This window comes from Eublepharis macularius, chromosome 1, assembly GCF_028583425.1.
Source record: "Eublepharis macularius isolate TG4126 chromosome 1, MPM_Emac_v1.0, whole genome shotgun sequence".
NCBI classification, from domain to species: domain Eukaryota; kingdom Metazoa; phylum Chordata; class Lepidosauria; order Squamata; family Eublepharidae; genus Eublepharis; species Eublepharis macularius.
The window spans coordinates 107,360,763-107,378,360 of record NC_072790.1 but is presented as its reverse complement, the minus strand read 5'-3'; the positions used below and the strand labels follow the sequence as shown (position 1 = coordinate 107,378,360).

The 17,598-nt window shown below is 36.9% G+C and overlaps 1 protein-coding gene across 1 annotated transcript in view; it reads left to right on the top strand.

Moving 5' to 3' along the window:
- The window catches only part of TBC1D32 (TBC1 domain family member 32), a 184,032-nt gene that overhangs the window by 40,437 nt on the left and 125,997 nt on the right, over positions 1–17,598 (top strand). Inside the window, 8 exon segments of the mRNA XM_054976881.1 lie at positions 3,930–4,019; positions 4,220–4,362; positions 5,278–5,408; positions 8,894–9,095; positions 9,594–9,676; positions 13,774–13,912; positions 15,074–15,161; positions 15,686–15,804. Of these exon segments, the coding sequence (XP_054832856.1) occupies positions 3,930–4,019; positions 4,220–4,362; positions 5,278–5,408; positions 8,894–9,095; positions 9,594–9,676; positions 13,774–13,912; positions 15,074–15,161; positions 15,686–15,804 (995 nt within the window).

Here is a 17,598-nt window from a genome sequence, read left to right as displayed (position 1 = left end):
ACGGCCCCCTGCTTTCAGGCGAAGAGCAGGCAAAAACGCTTGAGACCCAGAGAGTGAGTAGATCTCGGCTGAGGGGGGGTTCTGAATAAAGGACTCCCTTTCAGCCTTGAGGTCCCGCTCTAAGACGGGTGGCTGTAATCTCTGCAGCAGCTTTGGAGTCATTGAATTGGCATAGGACCACCGTATCCAAGCTTCAGTAACACCAATGAACTAATTTGAATATCAGAAACAGTGATTACAACCCAGTAAAGAGCCAAAAAGGTAAAGATCGATATCTCTTCTATGATGCTAGATTTGGACTGGAAAGACCAATGTGCAGCAATTGTAGTAAATGATGAATTAACTAAGAAACTGGAAATACGGAAGGGCACAAGACAGGGTTGCCCATTGTCTCCACTGTTGTTTGTCATGATATTGGAATTTTTATTGATGCAGATACAAGAGGATGATGCCATAAGAGGTATGAAGATTAAGGGATTTACATTTAAAGTCAGAGCCTTTGCAGATTATGTAATGGTTATTATAGAAGACCCAATTCAAAACATGCCAAGATTGTTGGATAAGATAAAAGAATTTGGAGATTTGGCTGGATTTTATGTTAATAAAAGAAAATCTAAGCTATTGTGCAAGAATATGGTGAAATAAAGACAAGAAGAGTTAATGGAAATTACCAATTGTGAGGTAACACATAAAGTAAAATATTTAGGAATAGAACTTACTGCTAAAATACTGACTTATTTAAGAATAATTATGAAAAGCTATGGCAACAAATATACAGAGACTTAATCAAATGGAATAAGTTGAATTTGTCATGGCTGGGAAGAATAGCAGCAATTAAAATGAATGTACTACCACGGATTATGTTTTTATTGCAAACAATACCAATAATAAGAGACAATAAACAATTTGATAAGTGACAAAGGAAAATATCAGACTTTGTATGGGCAGGAAAGAAGCCTTGAGTGAAGATGAAAGTGTTATGTGATGCCAAAGAAAGAGGGGGACTACAATTACCAAATATAAGACTATACCATGAAGCAATATGTTTGGTGTGGCTCAGGGAATGGATGTCTTTAGAGAATCTTAAACTTTTAACACTTGAAGGATACAAGACGATGATGGCATGCATACTTATGGTATGACAAAATTAAAGCGGACTCTATGTTCCTGCATCATTATATTAGACGAAGCCTCTGGCAAAAATATAAAAAATATTTGGATGAGGGTATCCCGACGTGGGTGGTGCCACTGGAAGTTATTGACCCGAGAACGATTTACAACAGAGAGGAATGTTTGTCATATAAGGAGGTGTTGAAAATGGAGCAAAATATGATTAAACTTAAAACAGGAGAAGAATTATCCTCTCACTATGGATGGTTCCAATACAGACAGATTAAAGACTTATATGATTCGGATCGTTTAAAATCGGGATTTAAATGGAAAAAACTCTGAATTGGAAGAAAGTATACTACAAGAAAGCAAGAAAAAGATTTCTAAAGTCTATAAGATTTTGTTAAAATGGTATATAGAAGACGAAACTGTTAAAGTCCAGATGGTGGGCTATAAATTGTAATAGAGACATAACAATGGAGGCATGGGAATACTTGTGGAAAAATATATTGAAGATATCAACTTGTACCAATATTAAAGAAAATGTTTATAAGATGATATATAGATGGTATCTAACGCCGAAGAAAATAGCATATGGGAACAACAAAATGTCAGACAAGTGTTGGAAATGTAAAAACCATGAAGGCTCATTATATCATATGTGGTGGACCTGTGAGGAAGCAAAGCAGTTCTGGGGAGATATTACATAAGTTATGACTGAAATTTTACAAATACCAATAAATAAGAACCCAGAACTGTTGTTGCTAAATCTGAAATTAGAAGAGATTCCCAGGCAACAAAGAACTTTATTATTCTATATGACAACAGCGGCAAGAATTTTATATGCTCAGAAGTGGAAGACGCAAGAAGTACCATCTATTGAAAATTGGATACAAAAATTGCAGTACATGGCAGAAATGGATAAAATGACGAGAAAGTTGAGAGAACAGAAACCAGAAGAATTTCTTAATGACTGGGGTAAACTGAAACAGTATTTGGAAAAGAAGTGGGACGTAAAGGGACAATTATGGTTGTTAGATAACTATTAATTTTGCAGAAAGGAGGAGATACTGATCTTTACAAGAGAAGAGAGGATATAAGTTAGAAACAATGTAACTGATAGTTTGATGTTAGGTTTTGTTCAATCTAATATATATTATCTATTTTACTAGTGTGTTAAGATAGTTAAGAATAGAAAAGGGGATATAAGTAGTAGATTCAGACAGCAGGTTGGAAAACTGTTGGAAGTCTTAGATTAAGGGGGGAGGGAAAAGGGTGGGAGAATATGGGTTTTAATTGAGGGTTTTAATTGAAAATCTGTAATATTAATTTTTACTCACCCAATAAAAATTTCTTTAATAATAATAATAATAATAATAATAATAATAATAATAATAATAATACTTTCCCTCCCAGGGTTTCCCCAGTTCTCCCATGGGACCTATCTTTGGTTTTGGCACAACTTATGTTATCACCGTTCGAATCTATGGCCCATTCCTCTATTGCCCTACTGTCTTGGAAGGTGGCATTTCTAGTAGCCATTACCTCCCTTAGGAGAGTGGGAGAATTAAGAGCCCTCGGAATAGATTCCCTATTTTTACTGTTTTTTCCACAGAAGATGATCAAGCCTAGCCTTGAATTCCTGCCCAAGGTGGTTTCTAAATTTCACTTCTACCAGAAAGTAACCCTGTCAATGTTTTTCCCAAACCCCACTGTGGAGTCAGAACCTACACTCCATACTCTAGATACTAGGAGAGCAGTATTGTACTACTTAAAAAGAATGACAACTTTTTGTAAATCGAAGACTCTGTTTATTTGTTATGATGGTCCCTGCAAGGTCCCTGTGTTTTAGTAATCTCTCTCCAGGTGGGTAGTCACAGCCATCAGACAATCATAGAAGATGGTGGTGCCCTGCCCAGTGACTGTGAAGGCACACTCCACCAGATTCCAGTCCTCATCAGCGGCATTCGCTCAGGGATCTTCACTTGAAGACATCTGTCAGGCTGCCACCTGGTCATCAGCAAGCACATTCATTCATCACTCTTCAATTAACAAGAATTCTTGGGCTGATGCAGCAGTTGGAACGGCTGTTCTACAGTCTCTATTCAAATGAATCTGTCTCATACCCTCCCTCATTGGTGAGTAGCTTGTTATACTCCCAATGTGGGACTGCACTGAAGGACGATGATGAAAACAGTGTTGCACTTACTTGTAACTGTTGTTCATCGAGTGTCTTCTGTTCAGGCCCACATTCCCTCCCTCCTGCCCTCTGTGAGAATATTCAGTTTTTGTTCTGCAGCGGCTCAGGAGAACTGAGGGAAAGAAGAGGGCGCTTTGATTTTCAATGCAGGTTGGCGGGAAAGACTGCACATGTACATTGCTAGGTTGGAGCGCCCTCTAGATTTTTTGAGCTTTAGAATCTCTCCAAGTCTGGCCTACGCCTGTGCAGAGTCCAGTGTGTACCTGCACAGAAGACACTTGACGAACAACAGTTACAGGTAAGTGCAACACTGTTTTCTTTGTTCTCTTGTGGTATATGTTTAAAACAATAAACCTTGGATTGAAGTACTTTGTGAAGCATTTTCATCATGTATCTGGAACAAGTCTCCCAGTAATGGCCTAACTATTTAAATCAAAGGGGCTATTTAAATAATTGAATGATGAATTGCTTCAGTTTGTGAAATTGTAGAAACCTTAAGGAAAACTGCATCAATTTATCTTGAATTTGTTCAATATCAGAGACCTATCTTGAATTTGTTTGTAAATATTATTCATGGTGGCTAATTTATAAATATATTTTCTTGCTCTGATTTTCATAGATTTGATGTCTGTAACAGACCTCGTTGTAATGTTTATTCGACTTATCTGTTGTTCCCCTAATTGCCCAAAGGCTCTTACTGTACATACAGGTAATATTTATGTTTATTATTCTTAATTTTATGTATTATGACACATTATGCAATGTGAGGGCTGAATGGCTGTTGAAACCTGGCTGGAATTCAAAGTAGTAGTTCTGATAAAGAGAACAGAGTAATTTTTGTGACTTATCTAGTTGCATAAATCAAACTGTTCACAAATATTTTAAAACAACTCTTATTTTGTTTCTCAGGCAATTATTCCCCTGCTGGACTTATTACTGATGTGCTAAGAATTCTTTGTGGTCACAAAGAATGTGCAACTGAATGTTTGTACACTAATACAGTGATAGAGGCACTTCTTCAACCAATAAATCATTTATTGAATGAAAAAGAGGTATGTTGCTTTTCTTCTAAATAAATGTCAATCAAACTATTATGAAAAAATATAGTGGGAATAATCCATTTGAGGTTATGTAGAAGGGTCTTGCACATGACTAGTAGGCTGAGGAAGTTCAAATCTGCAAGGCCAGATAGACAGTACTGCTTAAATGAACAAAGTATTGGATGTCTTGTTCATGGTTCTACATGGTATACACCTGGTATAAATGTGCAGTTCCTGTTCCAGCAAAGAATCCACATACAAGAACATGCATCCCTGCCTAGATATGTCTTTTTGGGACAAGGTATTTGGCTATTTTGGAAAAAGCATTCAACCCCTTTGGGCATTAGGGTTATCCTTTTCATAAGCATCTCATTTTGAAGATGCAGTTAAAAACTGGTAGTGTTTTAAATAAATTCAGTATTAAATTCCTTGTACGCTGTAGAATGGAATAAAGTGTATTGTTGAACTGTAATCAAGTTACAGAAGCTATTATTAAGAATTAAACTTGGATTTTTGAGAAAGAGCAGAGAGGGAGTGAAATTAAGGAATACTTCTGAACAAGAATTGACAACTTCAGTGCATACATTTAGTGAGGGAATGGAGAAATGACAATAATTTGATACTTACGGGTACACCTCAGTTCTAAATATATTTTCTCTGATACCAGTCTTATTTCTTTCCATTTTTATTTTGTATGCATGTGAATTAATCCTGAAAAATACTATTTGATAAATAATACCAGTTTCATTTAGTTAGTGGAACTTTTTCAATGGTCTCAGAAACACATTGACAGAATCACCCCTATTTCATTAACACATTCTTGATTTACTATAAGAATTCCTGATTTTGTCATACTTCGGTTGTACAAGGGCTGCAGAAGAGATCTTCAATCCATTGATCATCAGAGTTGTTCTTAAATATATATAGGTGCATCTGAATTGCCGGGAAACGACTTTAGTACATATAGCTGATATTTTGGCGAGGATTGCTGATGTAGATGATGGACTTTCGCTTCTTCTTTATGGTGGTGAAAAGCCCTCTGCCACAGACAGGGGAAGGTAAACATTTATCCTGAAATAACTAAAACAATTTTATGAAATAGCAAGATACGATGATAGTTTGCTATAGCAATAATACATTCTGTGTATGGCTACTGTTATTTGAATCCTTGAGTAAATAGCTTGCATACTCCATTGCATATTCAGATGAGCTAAACCTGTAGTCATACCATGTTTCAGCTCATCCTTGGTGTGCTATCTTAAAATCTTTTATCACTGACCATATTTCTGTATTTCTGGGCTTACTGTATGTCCAGTAATTGGTTTTAAAATTGTGGCTTTTTTATTTCTTTATTTCATTCAAACATTTTTATTTTACTTTACTCAGAATCAGTGTGCTATTTAGAGTACAAACCATACCATCAGTCCGTCACCATACTTAAGTAAATACTAATCAATAAAATGACATGATGATTAAGATTATAAAAAATTCAGCAACTATATGGTCACTCTAAAGACTAGGAAGCTTAACAATCTTAACTAGAGATGGGCACGATCTGGATTACGATAAAAAAAAACCCACGATAATGGCAATCTCCCAATCGTGACCTGGTGGATCGTTGTCTTCCACGGCAAACGATCCAGCAGTCGGGACTCTGGGGCGATTGTGATAGGACTGGGAAGCTAAACATTCCGGCGCCAACAATCTGTTCCCCTGGCAACGGAGGCAGGGGAATGCCTGAGCTCTGTTTGAAACTTGATAATATTTCCCCTAGCGAGGAAAAGCTCTTCTCAGTGTTAACTCTTTCAAAACCCCCTTGCTTTGAGAGCAGCTATCAAGCTGTTTTGCGCTCCTCTCCTGAGTTCATTCAGTGCTGAAAGAGTTAACTGAAAAGAGATATCTCTCTCCTCCTGGCTTCTCAGCCCAGTGCCTGCTTTTTGCAAGAAGTTGGTATGTGATTTGATGTTTCATTTGTGTTTTTCCTATTTAAAAAACCATAGGATCCGCGAGGATCCGTGTGGATCCTGGTTTTACTTTCTTCCTGTTTAAAATATGCTTTTGGAAGACTGGGTGCTTGCTTTTAAAACTGGGTGGGATGGAGGATTCTATCCCTGCTTTTTTAAAAAAGCTGGCTGAAACTTGTTGACGGGGTCTCTCTCTCTCTATTTTCAGGTAGGGACGGGTTAAAAACTCCCCCCCTCTGCTCTAAGTGCGTGCATGTGTGTGAGAGAAAACGTTCCCTCCCTGAGGGGAGGCGGCTCGTCGCAAGGTTAAAAACTCCACCCCCCCTTCTCTAAGTGCGTGCATGTGTGTGTGTGAGAAAACGTCCCCTCACTGAGGGGAGGCAGCTTTTCGCTGGGTTAAAAACTTTCCCCCCCATCTGCTCTAAGTGTGTGTGTGTGGGGGGCGCCCCTCCGATCCCAGATCGGAAATGGGACTTGATCGGAGTGAATCGGTGATCTGGACTCATCACCAGCGTGGATTCACGAACAGCTTGATCGGTATTTTTTTTGGATCGTGCCCATGTCTAATCTTAACCTTTTAAAGTTGAATCAAGACAGTCTTGTAAGCCATCCTAAAAACTAGGAATAGAACTGTCCTCATAACCTCTTTTGGCAAGCCATTCTACAAAATCATAATGGAGAATGGCTTATTAAATGATAAGATGTGGTTCTTCAGATATGTAGGTCCCAGGCTGTGAATGGCTTTAGAAAAGCCAGTCCCCTGAATTGAGCCTGGAAGCAGTCATTGTAGTTGTTTCAGAATAGGCATGAACATGAACATGAACATCCTTGTTAAAACAAGCAGTCACATACTGCACTGAATGAATTACCTAGATTTCTTTTAGGACAGCTCCATGTAGAGTACCTTATAATAGTCCAGCCTAGAGGTTATGGTAGCATAGATCAATGTAGTGAGGTCAGACAGGGAGGCAATTTAAGAGCAAATGTAATAGAAAGAAGACACTCTGATCAAACCCTCTCCCCAACCCCCAAACAAAGTTAACAAGGGTGGGTCCAATAGCACCCCTAAACTCTTACCACAATCTGCGAAACTTACTCTGTTTAACATTGGCAAATTATTCTTTTCTACTATATTGGCTATCCTGAAATGTGTTTTCCCTTGACTACTTGACTATAACTACTAAGCATTGGTTTTAATTTTATTTTATTTTAATGTTAGAGTCCACCTTTTTCACTGAAACTCAATGTGAGTCGGTATAGTCAGTTTCAAAGACATTTCAATAAACAATATAATAGGATACATAAGTGCAAATGTGTAAAGATTTAAACCAGCAGAAATCCAACGCAAGTGGAAGAGATGCTGAACCAGATCATAAGAAATTATAAGACTGACATATTAAACAACATAGAAACTACCCAATAGGATCATACGTTAAGCAGTGGATGGTTCGCAGTATATATTCCCTTGGAGTCTTCGATAATGAAATGTAGTACTGGATATCACCAGCATTCTCTTAATCTCCAGATAGCATAAATTAGTAGCCTGATATGGTGAACAGCAAGAGTGAGAAGATGGACTTTTTGAGAGACACAAGCTAAATCTCATATATCTAATTTTGTGTTCCTAGTGGAAATTCTCTCAGTCCTATTGGAGAAAATAGAACAATCACTCTGACTTCCATCATATTTTCTAAAAATTCCTCTTTCATTTATTCTTTCCTTATCCATGTGTGACCTTAGGAAAGCTTTGATTTTTGTACCGTGTATTCTATGAGAACAGCTAGAATAGTCTGTCTTAACATTACAACATCCCCATGTATAGCAATCTTTTTGTTCTGTATAAAATAGACCTTTGTTTTCTTGTTATACTACAGATTCAGCATCCTGTGAGGTGAGCCTTTTCTGATACCACACTAGAAACTTTCAGTTAAGATCAGACTTAAGACAGGCAGATAAGAAGGTCACAGATTTTTAACGTCAGATATAACTAATATGACAAATTGAAATAGTTCCAAGTCCTCCAGACTTCGACAAAGGGAGAAACAGAAATCAACAGGTCATATGGCCTTACCTATTTAGCAATCAGTATAACTGAATGATATCCAGTGCTGTAGCATTTTAAAAAGTCTTATGTATATGCACATTCTTTTTTTTTAAAGTTAACCTTACGATTTCATATTCTGTATGGCTTGTACTAACATTGCATCCAGTACCTTGTATGACATTGCATAGATATCTGATGTTTAGTTTTCCATACAAAATATTCCTCGTGTGCTTTTATGTTTAAAAAATGATACCCTTTGGGAGGGCTGCCTAGTAAGCTGTTGGTGATTTTGCTAACTAGGTATTTTGCTAAATAAATAAAACAGGTGGTCGATTGGGGAAAAAAACGTTGATTTTGATAAATACATTCATGGGAAGATGCTGCATGCATTAAGTCTTTTTCCTGAACAAGTTGCAGACATCTTGAATGATAGAGGATGCATTTACCATTATAATGACTAACTAAAAATGTTTCGTATTATATTAATTTTGCCAAGTCAATAAGCTACTTTAATTTTTTTTTGCATTGTTTGTAGCCTGAGGGGTGCACATACAATAGTTCAATTTACAAAGAAGCTTCAGGATGAAGATATTTCAGTCTTGTCTGGGTCTGAGATGTTGCCAGTCCTCAGAAGTGCTTTCATCTTCGTTTGCCAACAGATGTGTAGTACCTGTGAAGGTTTAGAAGTGCTTCTACCTTATTGTTTACATGAATGTATAGTAGAAGTTTGGAAAAAGGTAATCATATCCTTATGCCTAAATCTGCAAATATCCAGATAAATGTATTTATCCCTGCTTGGTATTTTCCATCATGAAATAGTAACGTTTTATACAATTGAGGTGATACCTTAAAACATAAATCTGTGTTTAACACAACGCTGGATATTTCCCTGTATTAAGTGAAAGTTACGGATGTCTTTTCTGCTGCATGTATATAGTGCAAGGAGCTTTGATTAGCCTTGGTTTTCAACTACATGAGCAAGTTCATCGTTGCAAACAGTATATTGGTATGAATTTACTAATTAGTATAGAGTGTAAAGATGCCCTGAGTAGACACTGATCCTTGCAAGGTTTTGTTAGCAGATTTTTAATGAAGATTAATTTCCATAAAATGTCCAGAGAATTACTTTATGATGGATGACATACTTAAATATAAGCAGCATGCTATGTTTTTGTTGGTCAAATACTAATGTGGTAGTCTAGATTTTATTCAGTTTTTACTTTTATTTTTTACAGACTAATTTACTTTCAGAAAGAATTTCTACTCCTATAGTTGGGACAGACTGTATTTCATCAGTAAATCAAGAATCACAGAGTTTGTAAGTACTATTTTATATTCAGACGTACATTTGCATACATAGAATTTAGAAGATATTTTAAAATTGAAAATATTCTCTGACAAAGTGTCTTGGTTATTATTAGGTATGTGGAGAATTTCAAGAGCTTTTTAGTTTCAAAACTGACCTTTCCTCTGAAGCCTTTGACATAACTCTTTAACTAATCCTTAAGTATGTGTGTCTGGAATTAATTTGTATTCTTTCCCTGTTTATCCTGTCTCCTCTTCTTTGTTGTGTTGTTCTGGACAAGGTCCTGTCTGGTGCTGTCTGGTAACTAAGAGTGATATTGTTAATGGGTTGATCAAATGATTTGTGCTTTTTCTTATTAAACACCTGGCTAGGTTGTGCCCTTCTGTGTTGGTTACTTACTGGCATAATTTTTCCATAATAATGATGTGAGATTAAAATGAATAGGCTACACACTGTTTAATTTTTGTATGCTGCCATTAGTCTATCCAAGACTTATTGGAAAATTAATATAGACCTCACAGTGTTTAGTATATATGAACTTTAAATAAAACTGCTATTGTTCCTACCAATGATATTAAAAATATTCTCCGCAACAACTTTTTTGGGCATTTTTGTCAGTATCCAGTGACTATTTACAACATGAAGTGATGAAATATTTATTTTACTGTCAAGCTACAGAAGAGTTACTATTTTAAGAATAAACTTTGCAGTAATTATTCCGCAAAAGAAAAAGTAGTACGTTACTGCAGGAGATTTTTCAAATGGGCGTAGTATATAACATAATTATGTTCTGCTTCAGTATTTTTTCTACTCTGTATTGGATTCTTGCTGATACTATGTCTTTTGAACTTCTATCTATTTACCCTATGGCATCGTTTATGGAAATGTCCTTGATATTGTATTGAAATGTACTTGATACTGATTGTACTAATTTCATACTGTGTAATCTGCCTTGAGTCTCAGTGAGAAAGGTGGACTATAAATGACATAAAAAAAAAAAAAACTCTTCCTAAGTAATAGCACATACACTAGGGAAATGGCACTTTTGTTGACAGTGGGGGAGTATTACAAGTTTGCAAAGGACTGTCTTAAGCCATCCAGATTAATATTCATCCTGAAGGAGCAGTGGGGTCAAGCCTTGCCCGAAATAGCTGATCTTAAGCCAATAATTTAAAGAGGCAAGGCACACTTGAGCTTCCGCTCTGACAGTGCCTGTCTCCAGATGTAGCAATGCATTTGGTATGCAATTGGGGACTTGCAAAGCTGCTCTTAGGAACTTTGATTGGGCATGCTCAAGGAGGGCAAAAGAAGATGATGTTGCCCCTATCATGGTTCCATATAGGAGTTGGGTCAAAGTTTTGGCTTTAAAGAGTTTTAGGGCAGCAGGGATGTAATGTCCACCCTTTATTCAGAGAAATCTTGTGAGCTGACTTTTGCTCAATATCTGCTGTGTGGGCAGTATGCACTTTTTTTGAACCAGAGGCATGAAATACTGTACCAAGATATTTGAAGGTCTGTACCTGTTCAATCAAGTGGCCATCAATGGTCCAGGTTCTAGACTTCTGTTTCTTACCGAAGGCCATTATTTTTGTTTTTTGATAATTTATGGTAAGAGAATCTTCCTTGCAGTGCTGTACTAGAGCATTATTTTTGCTGTTTTTTTCCTACCACTGCTTTGCCACTATGCTATTTGTGAAAGTCCCTTGATCCCAGGGAGCAGAACTCCAGGAGCAGGTCTCAGTGGGCTGCACCAGAAGGCAGGAGATGAGACAGTCTTGCTGTCAGTACTGTGGATCCAAGTGAAACAGTGCAATCCTATGCTTAATTACTTCAGTATAAGCCCATTGAAACCAATGGACTTAGGCTGGAGTAACTCTGCTTAGGATTCCACTCTTAGAATAGTGCAACTCCATTTAGGATTGTGCTGAAAGTTTAATAAATTGTGACCTATACAAGTATATTTTGAGTGCTTTCATTAAAACATAATGGAGAATTATATTTTATACCAACCTTTTAAATGTCTACACAGATTGGTAGATCATGTAACTTTTACCAGTTTTCATGCCTGCTAAATACTAATATGAATCAGTTGTGGCACATTAACAGCTGAAATAAAAACATTCAATTTGCAAAAATGTGAGCGTCCTCTCCACAACAGGTGTTTTGAAGCCAGCTTCTTGTAAAGAATGGGATTCAATGGAATGTGCAGAACAGTTTCTTTGACAGCATTGAATGGTAACAGTGGGTCATAAATTATAATAATAGACCTACGTCTCTTCACAACTGACCAGTAGATTTTACTGGCTTCACAGAATGAATCTAATACTTTATGATTCATTCTGCAATAATAATATATTTGTTCTATTTCTTTTAAAAAATAGAATAGAATTGAATTTACCGCCCACTTACTTATCTCAATAGTTTTACTATGCTCATTGTTAGGATCTATGATGCATTTCTATGACTAAGCAGTCTAAGTGGCTCACAGGTAAAACATCTATAATATAATATAATATAATATAATATAATATAATATAATATAATATAATATAATATAATATAATATAATATAATATAATATAATATAATATAATATAATATAATATAATAATTATAACAAAGTTCACTGTAAAAATACAAAATTTCCATAAAATCCAGTATCAGTTAAAAGCCAACAAAACATAAGACCTGAAAATAAACAGTGCAATTCTATGTAGGGTTAATCCAGTCTAAGCCCATTGAGATCAGTGGGCCTAGGCTGGCGTAACTCTGCCTAGGATTGTACTGAAAACATCCACTCAAGATGGTTGTTGTGGGTTTTCTGGGCTGTATTGCCATGGTCTTGGCATTGTAGTTCCTGACGTTTCGCCAGCAGCTGTGGCTGGCATCTTCAGAGGTGTAGCACCAAAAGACAGAGACACACTGTGACACTGAGAGATCTCTGTCTTTTGGTGCTACACCTCTGAAGATGCCAGCCACAGCTGCTGGCGAAACGTCAGGAACTACAATGCCAAGACCACGGCAATACAGCCCGGAAAACCCACAACAACCATCGTTCTCCGGCCGTGAAAGCCTTCAACAATACATCTACTCAAGAGTTTTTATCTTCATCATATGTAGATTTGCAGATTGTGATTGACAGAGAACCAGGTTTAGTATCAATTACATTAATGTTAGAACAGATTTGACATTTAAACAATGATTAATGCCTACAAAGGAAGGGGAAGGCTGGTTGGGGAGACAGATTATGTGTTCTCAAGGTTGGATCCTGAGCTGTAGATCTTGGTTTATAAGAGTCACTGTTAAAAGGAGCCAGTGTTATGTCCCCATTGCATCTAAAGCTATGTTAACTTATAAGTAAATTCCCTTGAATTACTAGGGATGATTTCTGAATAAAATTGGGCAGCATCAAGCTATAGGTATGATAAACATAAATCTAATCAAAGGGCATGATCCAGGGACTGAATTCTTGCGTACAGCTAGGGCTTTTCCTATTGCTTATAATAAACTAATTTATGTGTATATAAATGGTGTATATATTGCCTTCCTTAGCAAAATTTGCCTATACCTGACAATTTGATTTTGCTGCATGACTGAAGTTACCTATGTGCTTTACAGACTTCCTTCCCAATTTTTATATTCTGTAGGCATTTAATCAAGAACCTAACTCTGCTGTTTTAACTTTTTTTATATGTGGGAGAGCAAATGTTTTGAAGAGTCAGTTTCAGTTTCTCTGTGTCATTTTGAAACCTTGGGGTATTCTGTGACATCTGTGTTTGTGCCTAGCAGAGTTTACAACCTATCATGATAGATTCAGGAAAAAAACTGTAGACCTTCTAGAGAAGCAGCTCCAGTGTAAGGTAGAGCATACAAATGCTTTTCTAAATGAATGAATTGCAGACAGATGGTAGATTGGTTGGTGTAGGCAATACTGAATATGAACCATTTACATAACAGAGATCATATACTGGTAGAGCACCATTGTATTGCAAAGAGCCATTTGTGAAGAAAGTAACAGCTTTTATCAATTCATTTGGTAAAGGAAGAAGAGTTAGTTATGTTGGGTAGGAATGTTTATTTACTTGGATTTTTATGGGTATATTTTTCAGTGCTGTATTGGAAGATACTTTGTTAGATGACTTGCTAAATTTTGTTGCCACACCAAAAGGGCTTTTGCTGCTACAGACCACAGGAGCAATCAATGAGCATGTGACTTTCATGTTCAGCAGACTTACAAAAAACCTCCAGGTAGATATAACCATTTTAAAGAACAATTAGAGTGTAACTTCCTGAAATGTTGGCAGTTTTCCTATTTGTTTTGCCTGAACAGTCTTTATTGCTTATGCTGTAATCTGCTGGAACAATATAATAAAATCAGAATGTTAGGATCTAATGATACAGTAGATTGCATAGTTTGTTTTTGTTAACAAATTAAGGTGTATATAAAGACCACTATGGTTGTTGGGGGTTTTCCGGGCTGTATTGCCGTGTTCTTGGCATTGTAGTTCCTGACGTTTCGCCAGCAGCTGTGGCTGGCATCTTCAGAGGTGTAGCACCAAAAGACAGAGATCTCTCAGTGTCACAGTGTGGAAAAGATGTAGGTCATTTGTATCTACAGCTGTGTATCTACATTTGTATCCTGCAGCTGTGGACAAGTTTACATCGGGACCACAAAGCGTAGCATCCAGACAAGAATAAAAGAACATGAAAGACACTGCAGACTTGGACAGCCTGAAAAATCAGCAGTGGCTGAACATAGCCTAACTCAAACAGGGCACAGTATCTTATTCCAGGACACCAAAATACTGGACAACACTTCCAACTACTTTGTCAGACTGCACAGGGAAGCCATTGAAATTCACAAGCATAAGCAAAACTTCAACAGGAAAGAAGAAACCTTAAGAATGAACAGAGCATGGGCTCCAGTTCTGAAAAACACCAGGCCAACAAAACACTCCACACCCGACAATAGCCCTGCAGAGAAGATTAGCACATCAAGCACCAATCCATATGCAAAAGAACCTCCTCAGGATTCAGTGAAGCCTCCCGACATTAGCATTCCACACCCTGGGAAACTCTTACAGAATGACTCAGCTCAACCCCACCCCTCCTGAGTAGATACAAATGACCTACATCTTTTCCACACTGTGACACTGAGAGATCTCTGTCTTTTGGTGCTACACCTCTGAAGATGCCAGCCACAGCTGCTGGCGAAACGTCAGGAACTACAATGCCAAGACCACGGCAATACAGCCCGGAAAACCCCCAACAACCATCGTTCTCCGGCCGTGAAAGCCTTCGACAATACAAAGACCACTATGTTTATCTTCTTTTGTAAACTGTGTTTCTACTGCAGCAGTCGTGTTTGTGACCTTTAAACTTAATGTGGGTTTTATTAATTTTTGTCAGGTCAATGGATGTGAAAAGTTTGGCTACGGAGTAATCATTTCTCAAGTGGCAGCAACTGCATCAGGAGCTATAGCTCTACAGAGTTCTGGTAATTTTATCTTTTGCAGTTTGTCTTATTATAAGTGATCAAAACAAAACATACTAATAATCTGTCAGTACTAGATGTCTCCTTCTACACATCATTTTATGCTTGTTTGTTTCTTTCTTTGGTCCCGTGCTAATCTTTGTGTGTGCAGCATATACAGTTAGCATTCAGAGCAATTTCTCAGTTTGTGTGGGTGTGATGTCTAAATGCATTTAGTGAAAATGTAACTTCTATCCAATATTTTATTTACATATTTACTTTGTATTTCTATTCCGCCCTCCCTACAAAAGGCTCAGGGTGGATTACAACAAGTTAAAAACACATTAAAATTTTAATTTATACAATATAAAACAATCAAAATTTAAAAACATGCAATCATAAATATACACTAATATACAATAAATATTTATATGCACATATTGTACATATATGTATATGTACAATATGTCATGCTGCAGGTGTTGCTGTGTATTTTTGACAGAGTATGGTACAGTCTTTGTGAGTAAAATGAATTATCATCCCCATAGGATTTATAAAAGCGCTTGTTACTGAGTTGTGGACTGTTCTAGAATGTGGAAGAGATGATGTCAGAGTTACTCATCCCAGATCAACACCAGTAGATCCCATTGACCGAAGTTGTCAGAAGGTAAGAGATGATTCCATGCAGTTTTTGTTTCACAGCTGTGTGACTCCTGGGTTCTTTTCTGCAATTGAAAAGGAAAAGAGCTCTCACAGAAAGGGAAAACAAAGTGGATTGTGGTGCAGGGAACTGAAGCGAGACGATGGAATTGGCAGAAATCACCTTCTCTTGCAAAACTCTTGCTCTATTCATGGACAAATTTTCTCAACTCAAACCAAACTATATTCTCAAGAGAAATTCTCAGGAACTGCATTTTGCAGAGTACATTATGTAAAAAAGGATTCTGGGAGTAATGTCTAGCATAGGTTTCTTCTCTTCAGGGTTCATAGAATCCAACCCATGATTGTTAAATGAAGCATGTTATTTGATAATTATTTCTTTTGAGTTGTGTGTAGTTTGTCATTTTAAATGTGTTTGAATGTAGCTGATTGTTAGAAAAACTATTAGGTAATTGTATAAGGTACCGATTCGCTTTGAGTCATAATAGAGTTTTTCCGAGGTAAAAATCTTTCCAAGTAAGCCTGACTCTAAATCAAATGAAAAACCAGTGCTAAATTGTATGAATTTAACAAAAAAGATGCAAAATGTTTGAATCAGTTCTAGAAGAGTTGTGTGTAATCACATCAGAGTGTTTTCAACTTCAATGACTGTTTCTGTCAGTAAGTTTTATCATCTCAGCCGGGGGTCATATAACAACTAATACAATTACTAACAACTATAATAAAGACAATTATCCAGAATAAAATTGTACCAAAATAAATTTCACAATCCAAGTTACTCACAAATAATCATCACCTCAGCAAATAAAACTTTTTTAGGGAGGAAATTAAATAAGCATATTTTGAAAAGAAACGGCAAAGGGGCTGCTCATGTTGTATATCAGCAATTACCATTGCTTTGTGAAGGATCAATTTCTTTCCTGCATTGTATTATAAATCTTTTTTCCTCTTTATGTGATTATAGAAGTAATGTTCATTAATTTTTATTGGAGTAGGTTATACATTGGGCATAGGAATTTTAAGTAGTTCATTCTTCAGGTTGAAAGACAGGTACATACAGAGCTTAAATTATTTATTCTGTGAGCAGGCTATGCTGTGAATAGCATTGTTTGTCCTAGTGCAGAGACCTGATTATTCAAAAAGGGAGAAGTTAGAAGGCAAGTGGTGGGTGACATAGCTATGTGTCTGGTTGTGGCTGCTGTTTGTGTAAACAAGGGCTAAGCTTTATCAGTTGTCATCAGTATCATACTGTGACTCAAAAAGGCCCTACTTGAATGATGGTATAGTTCTTGGTCTTCTGCATTGCATATCACTATGTAGATTTAAAGGAAGGGAAACATTCATCGTGACAGGTGCTAAAGACAGTAACTTCTGAGGTCAGTCTCCTCTCTCGTTTACCGTCTATCAGTCAAATTGACTACTGTCTTGCTTGATCAGTCATTCTCAGATTTCTGCCTTCTGATAACCAAAGTTTGGCAAATTTCATTAAGTTAAAAGAGGTGGTAGGTAGCCACATTGGTCCAGAGCAATCCTAAGCAGCGCTAGGCCAGTCTAAGCCCATTGATTTCAGTGTGCTTAGACTGGAGTACCTCTGTTTAGGATTTCACTGAATAAATAGTAATCTGTTTTCATCACAGATGTTTGTGCTAGATTTTCTTTCTGCTTTAAGCATGCTACAAATGATTTTTATTGCTTTGGTCTGCCAGAGATTTGTAACTGTCTTTCTGTTCCATATAACTCAAAATTGAAAATGACCTCAACAACTCATATTGGTCCAATTAAGAGCAGATGTCTTGTGTGC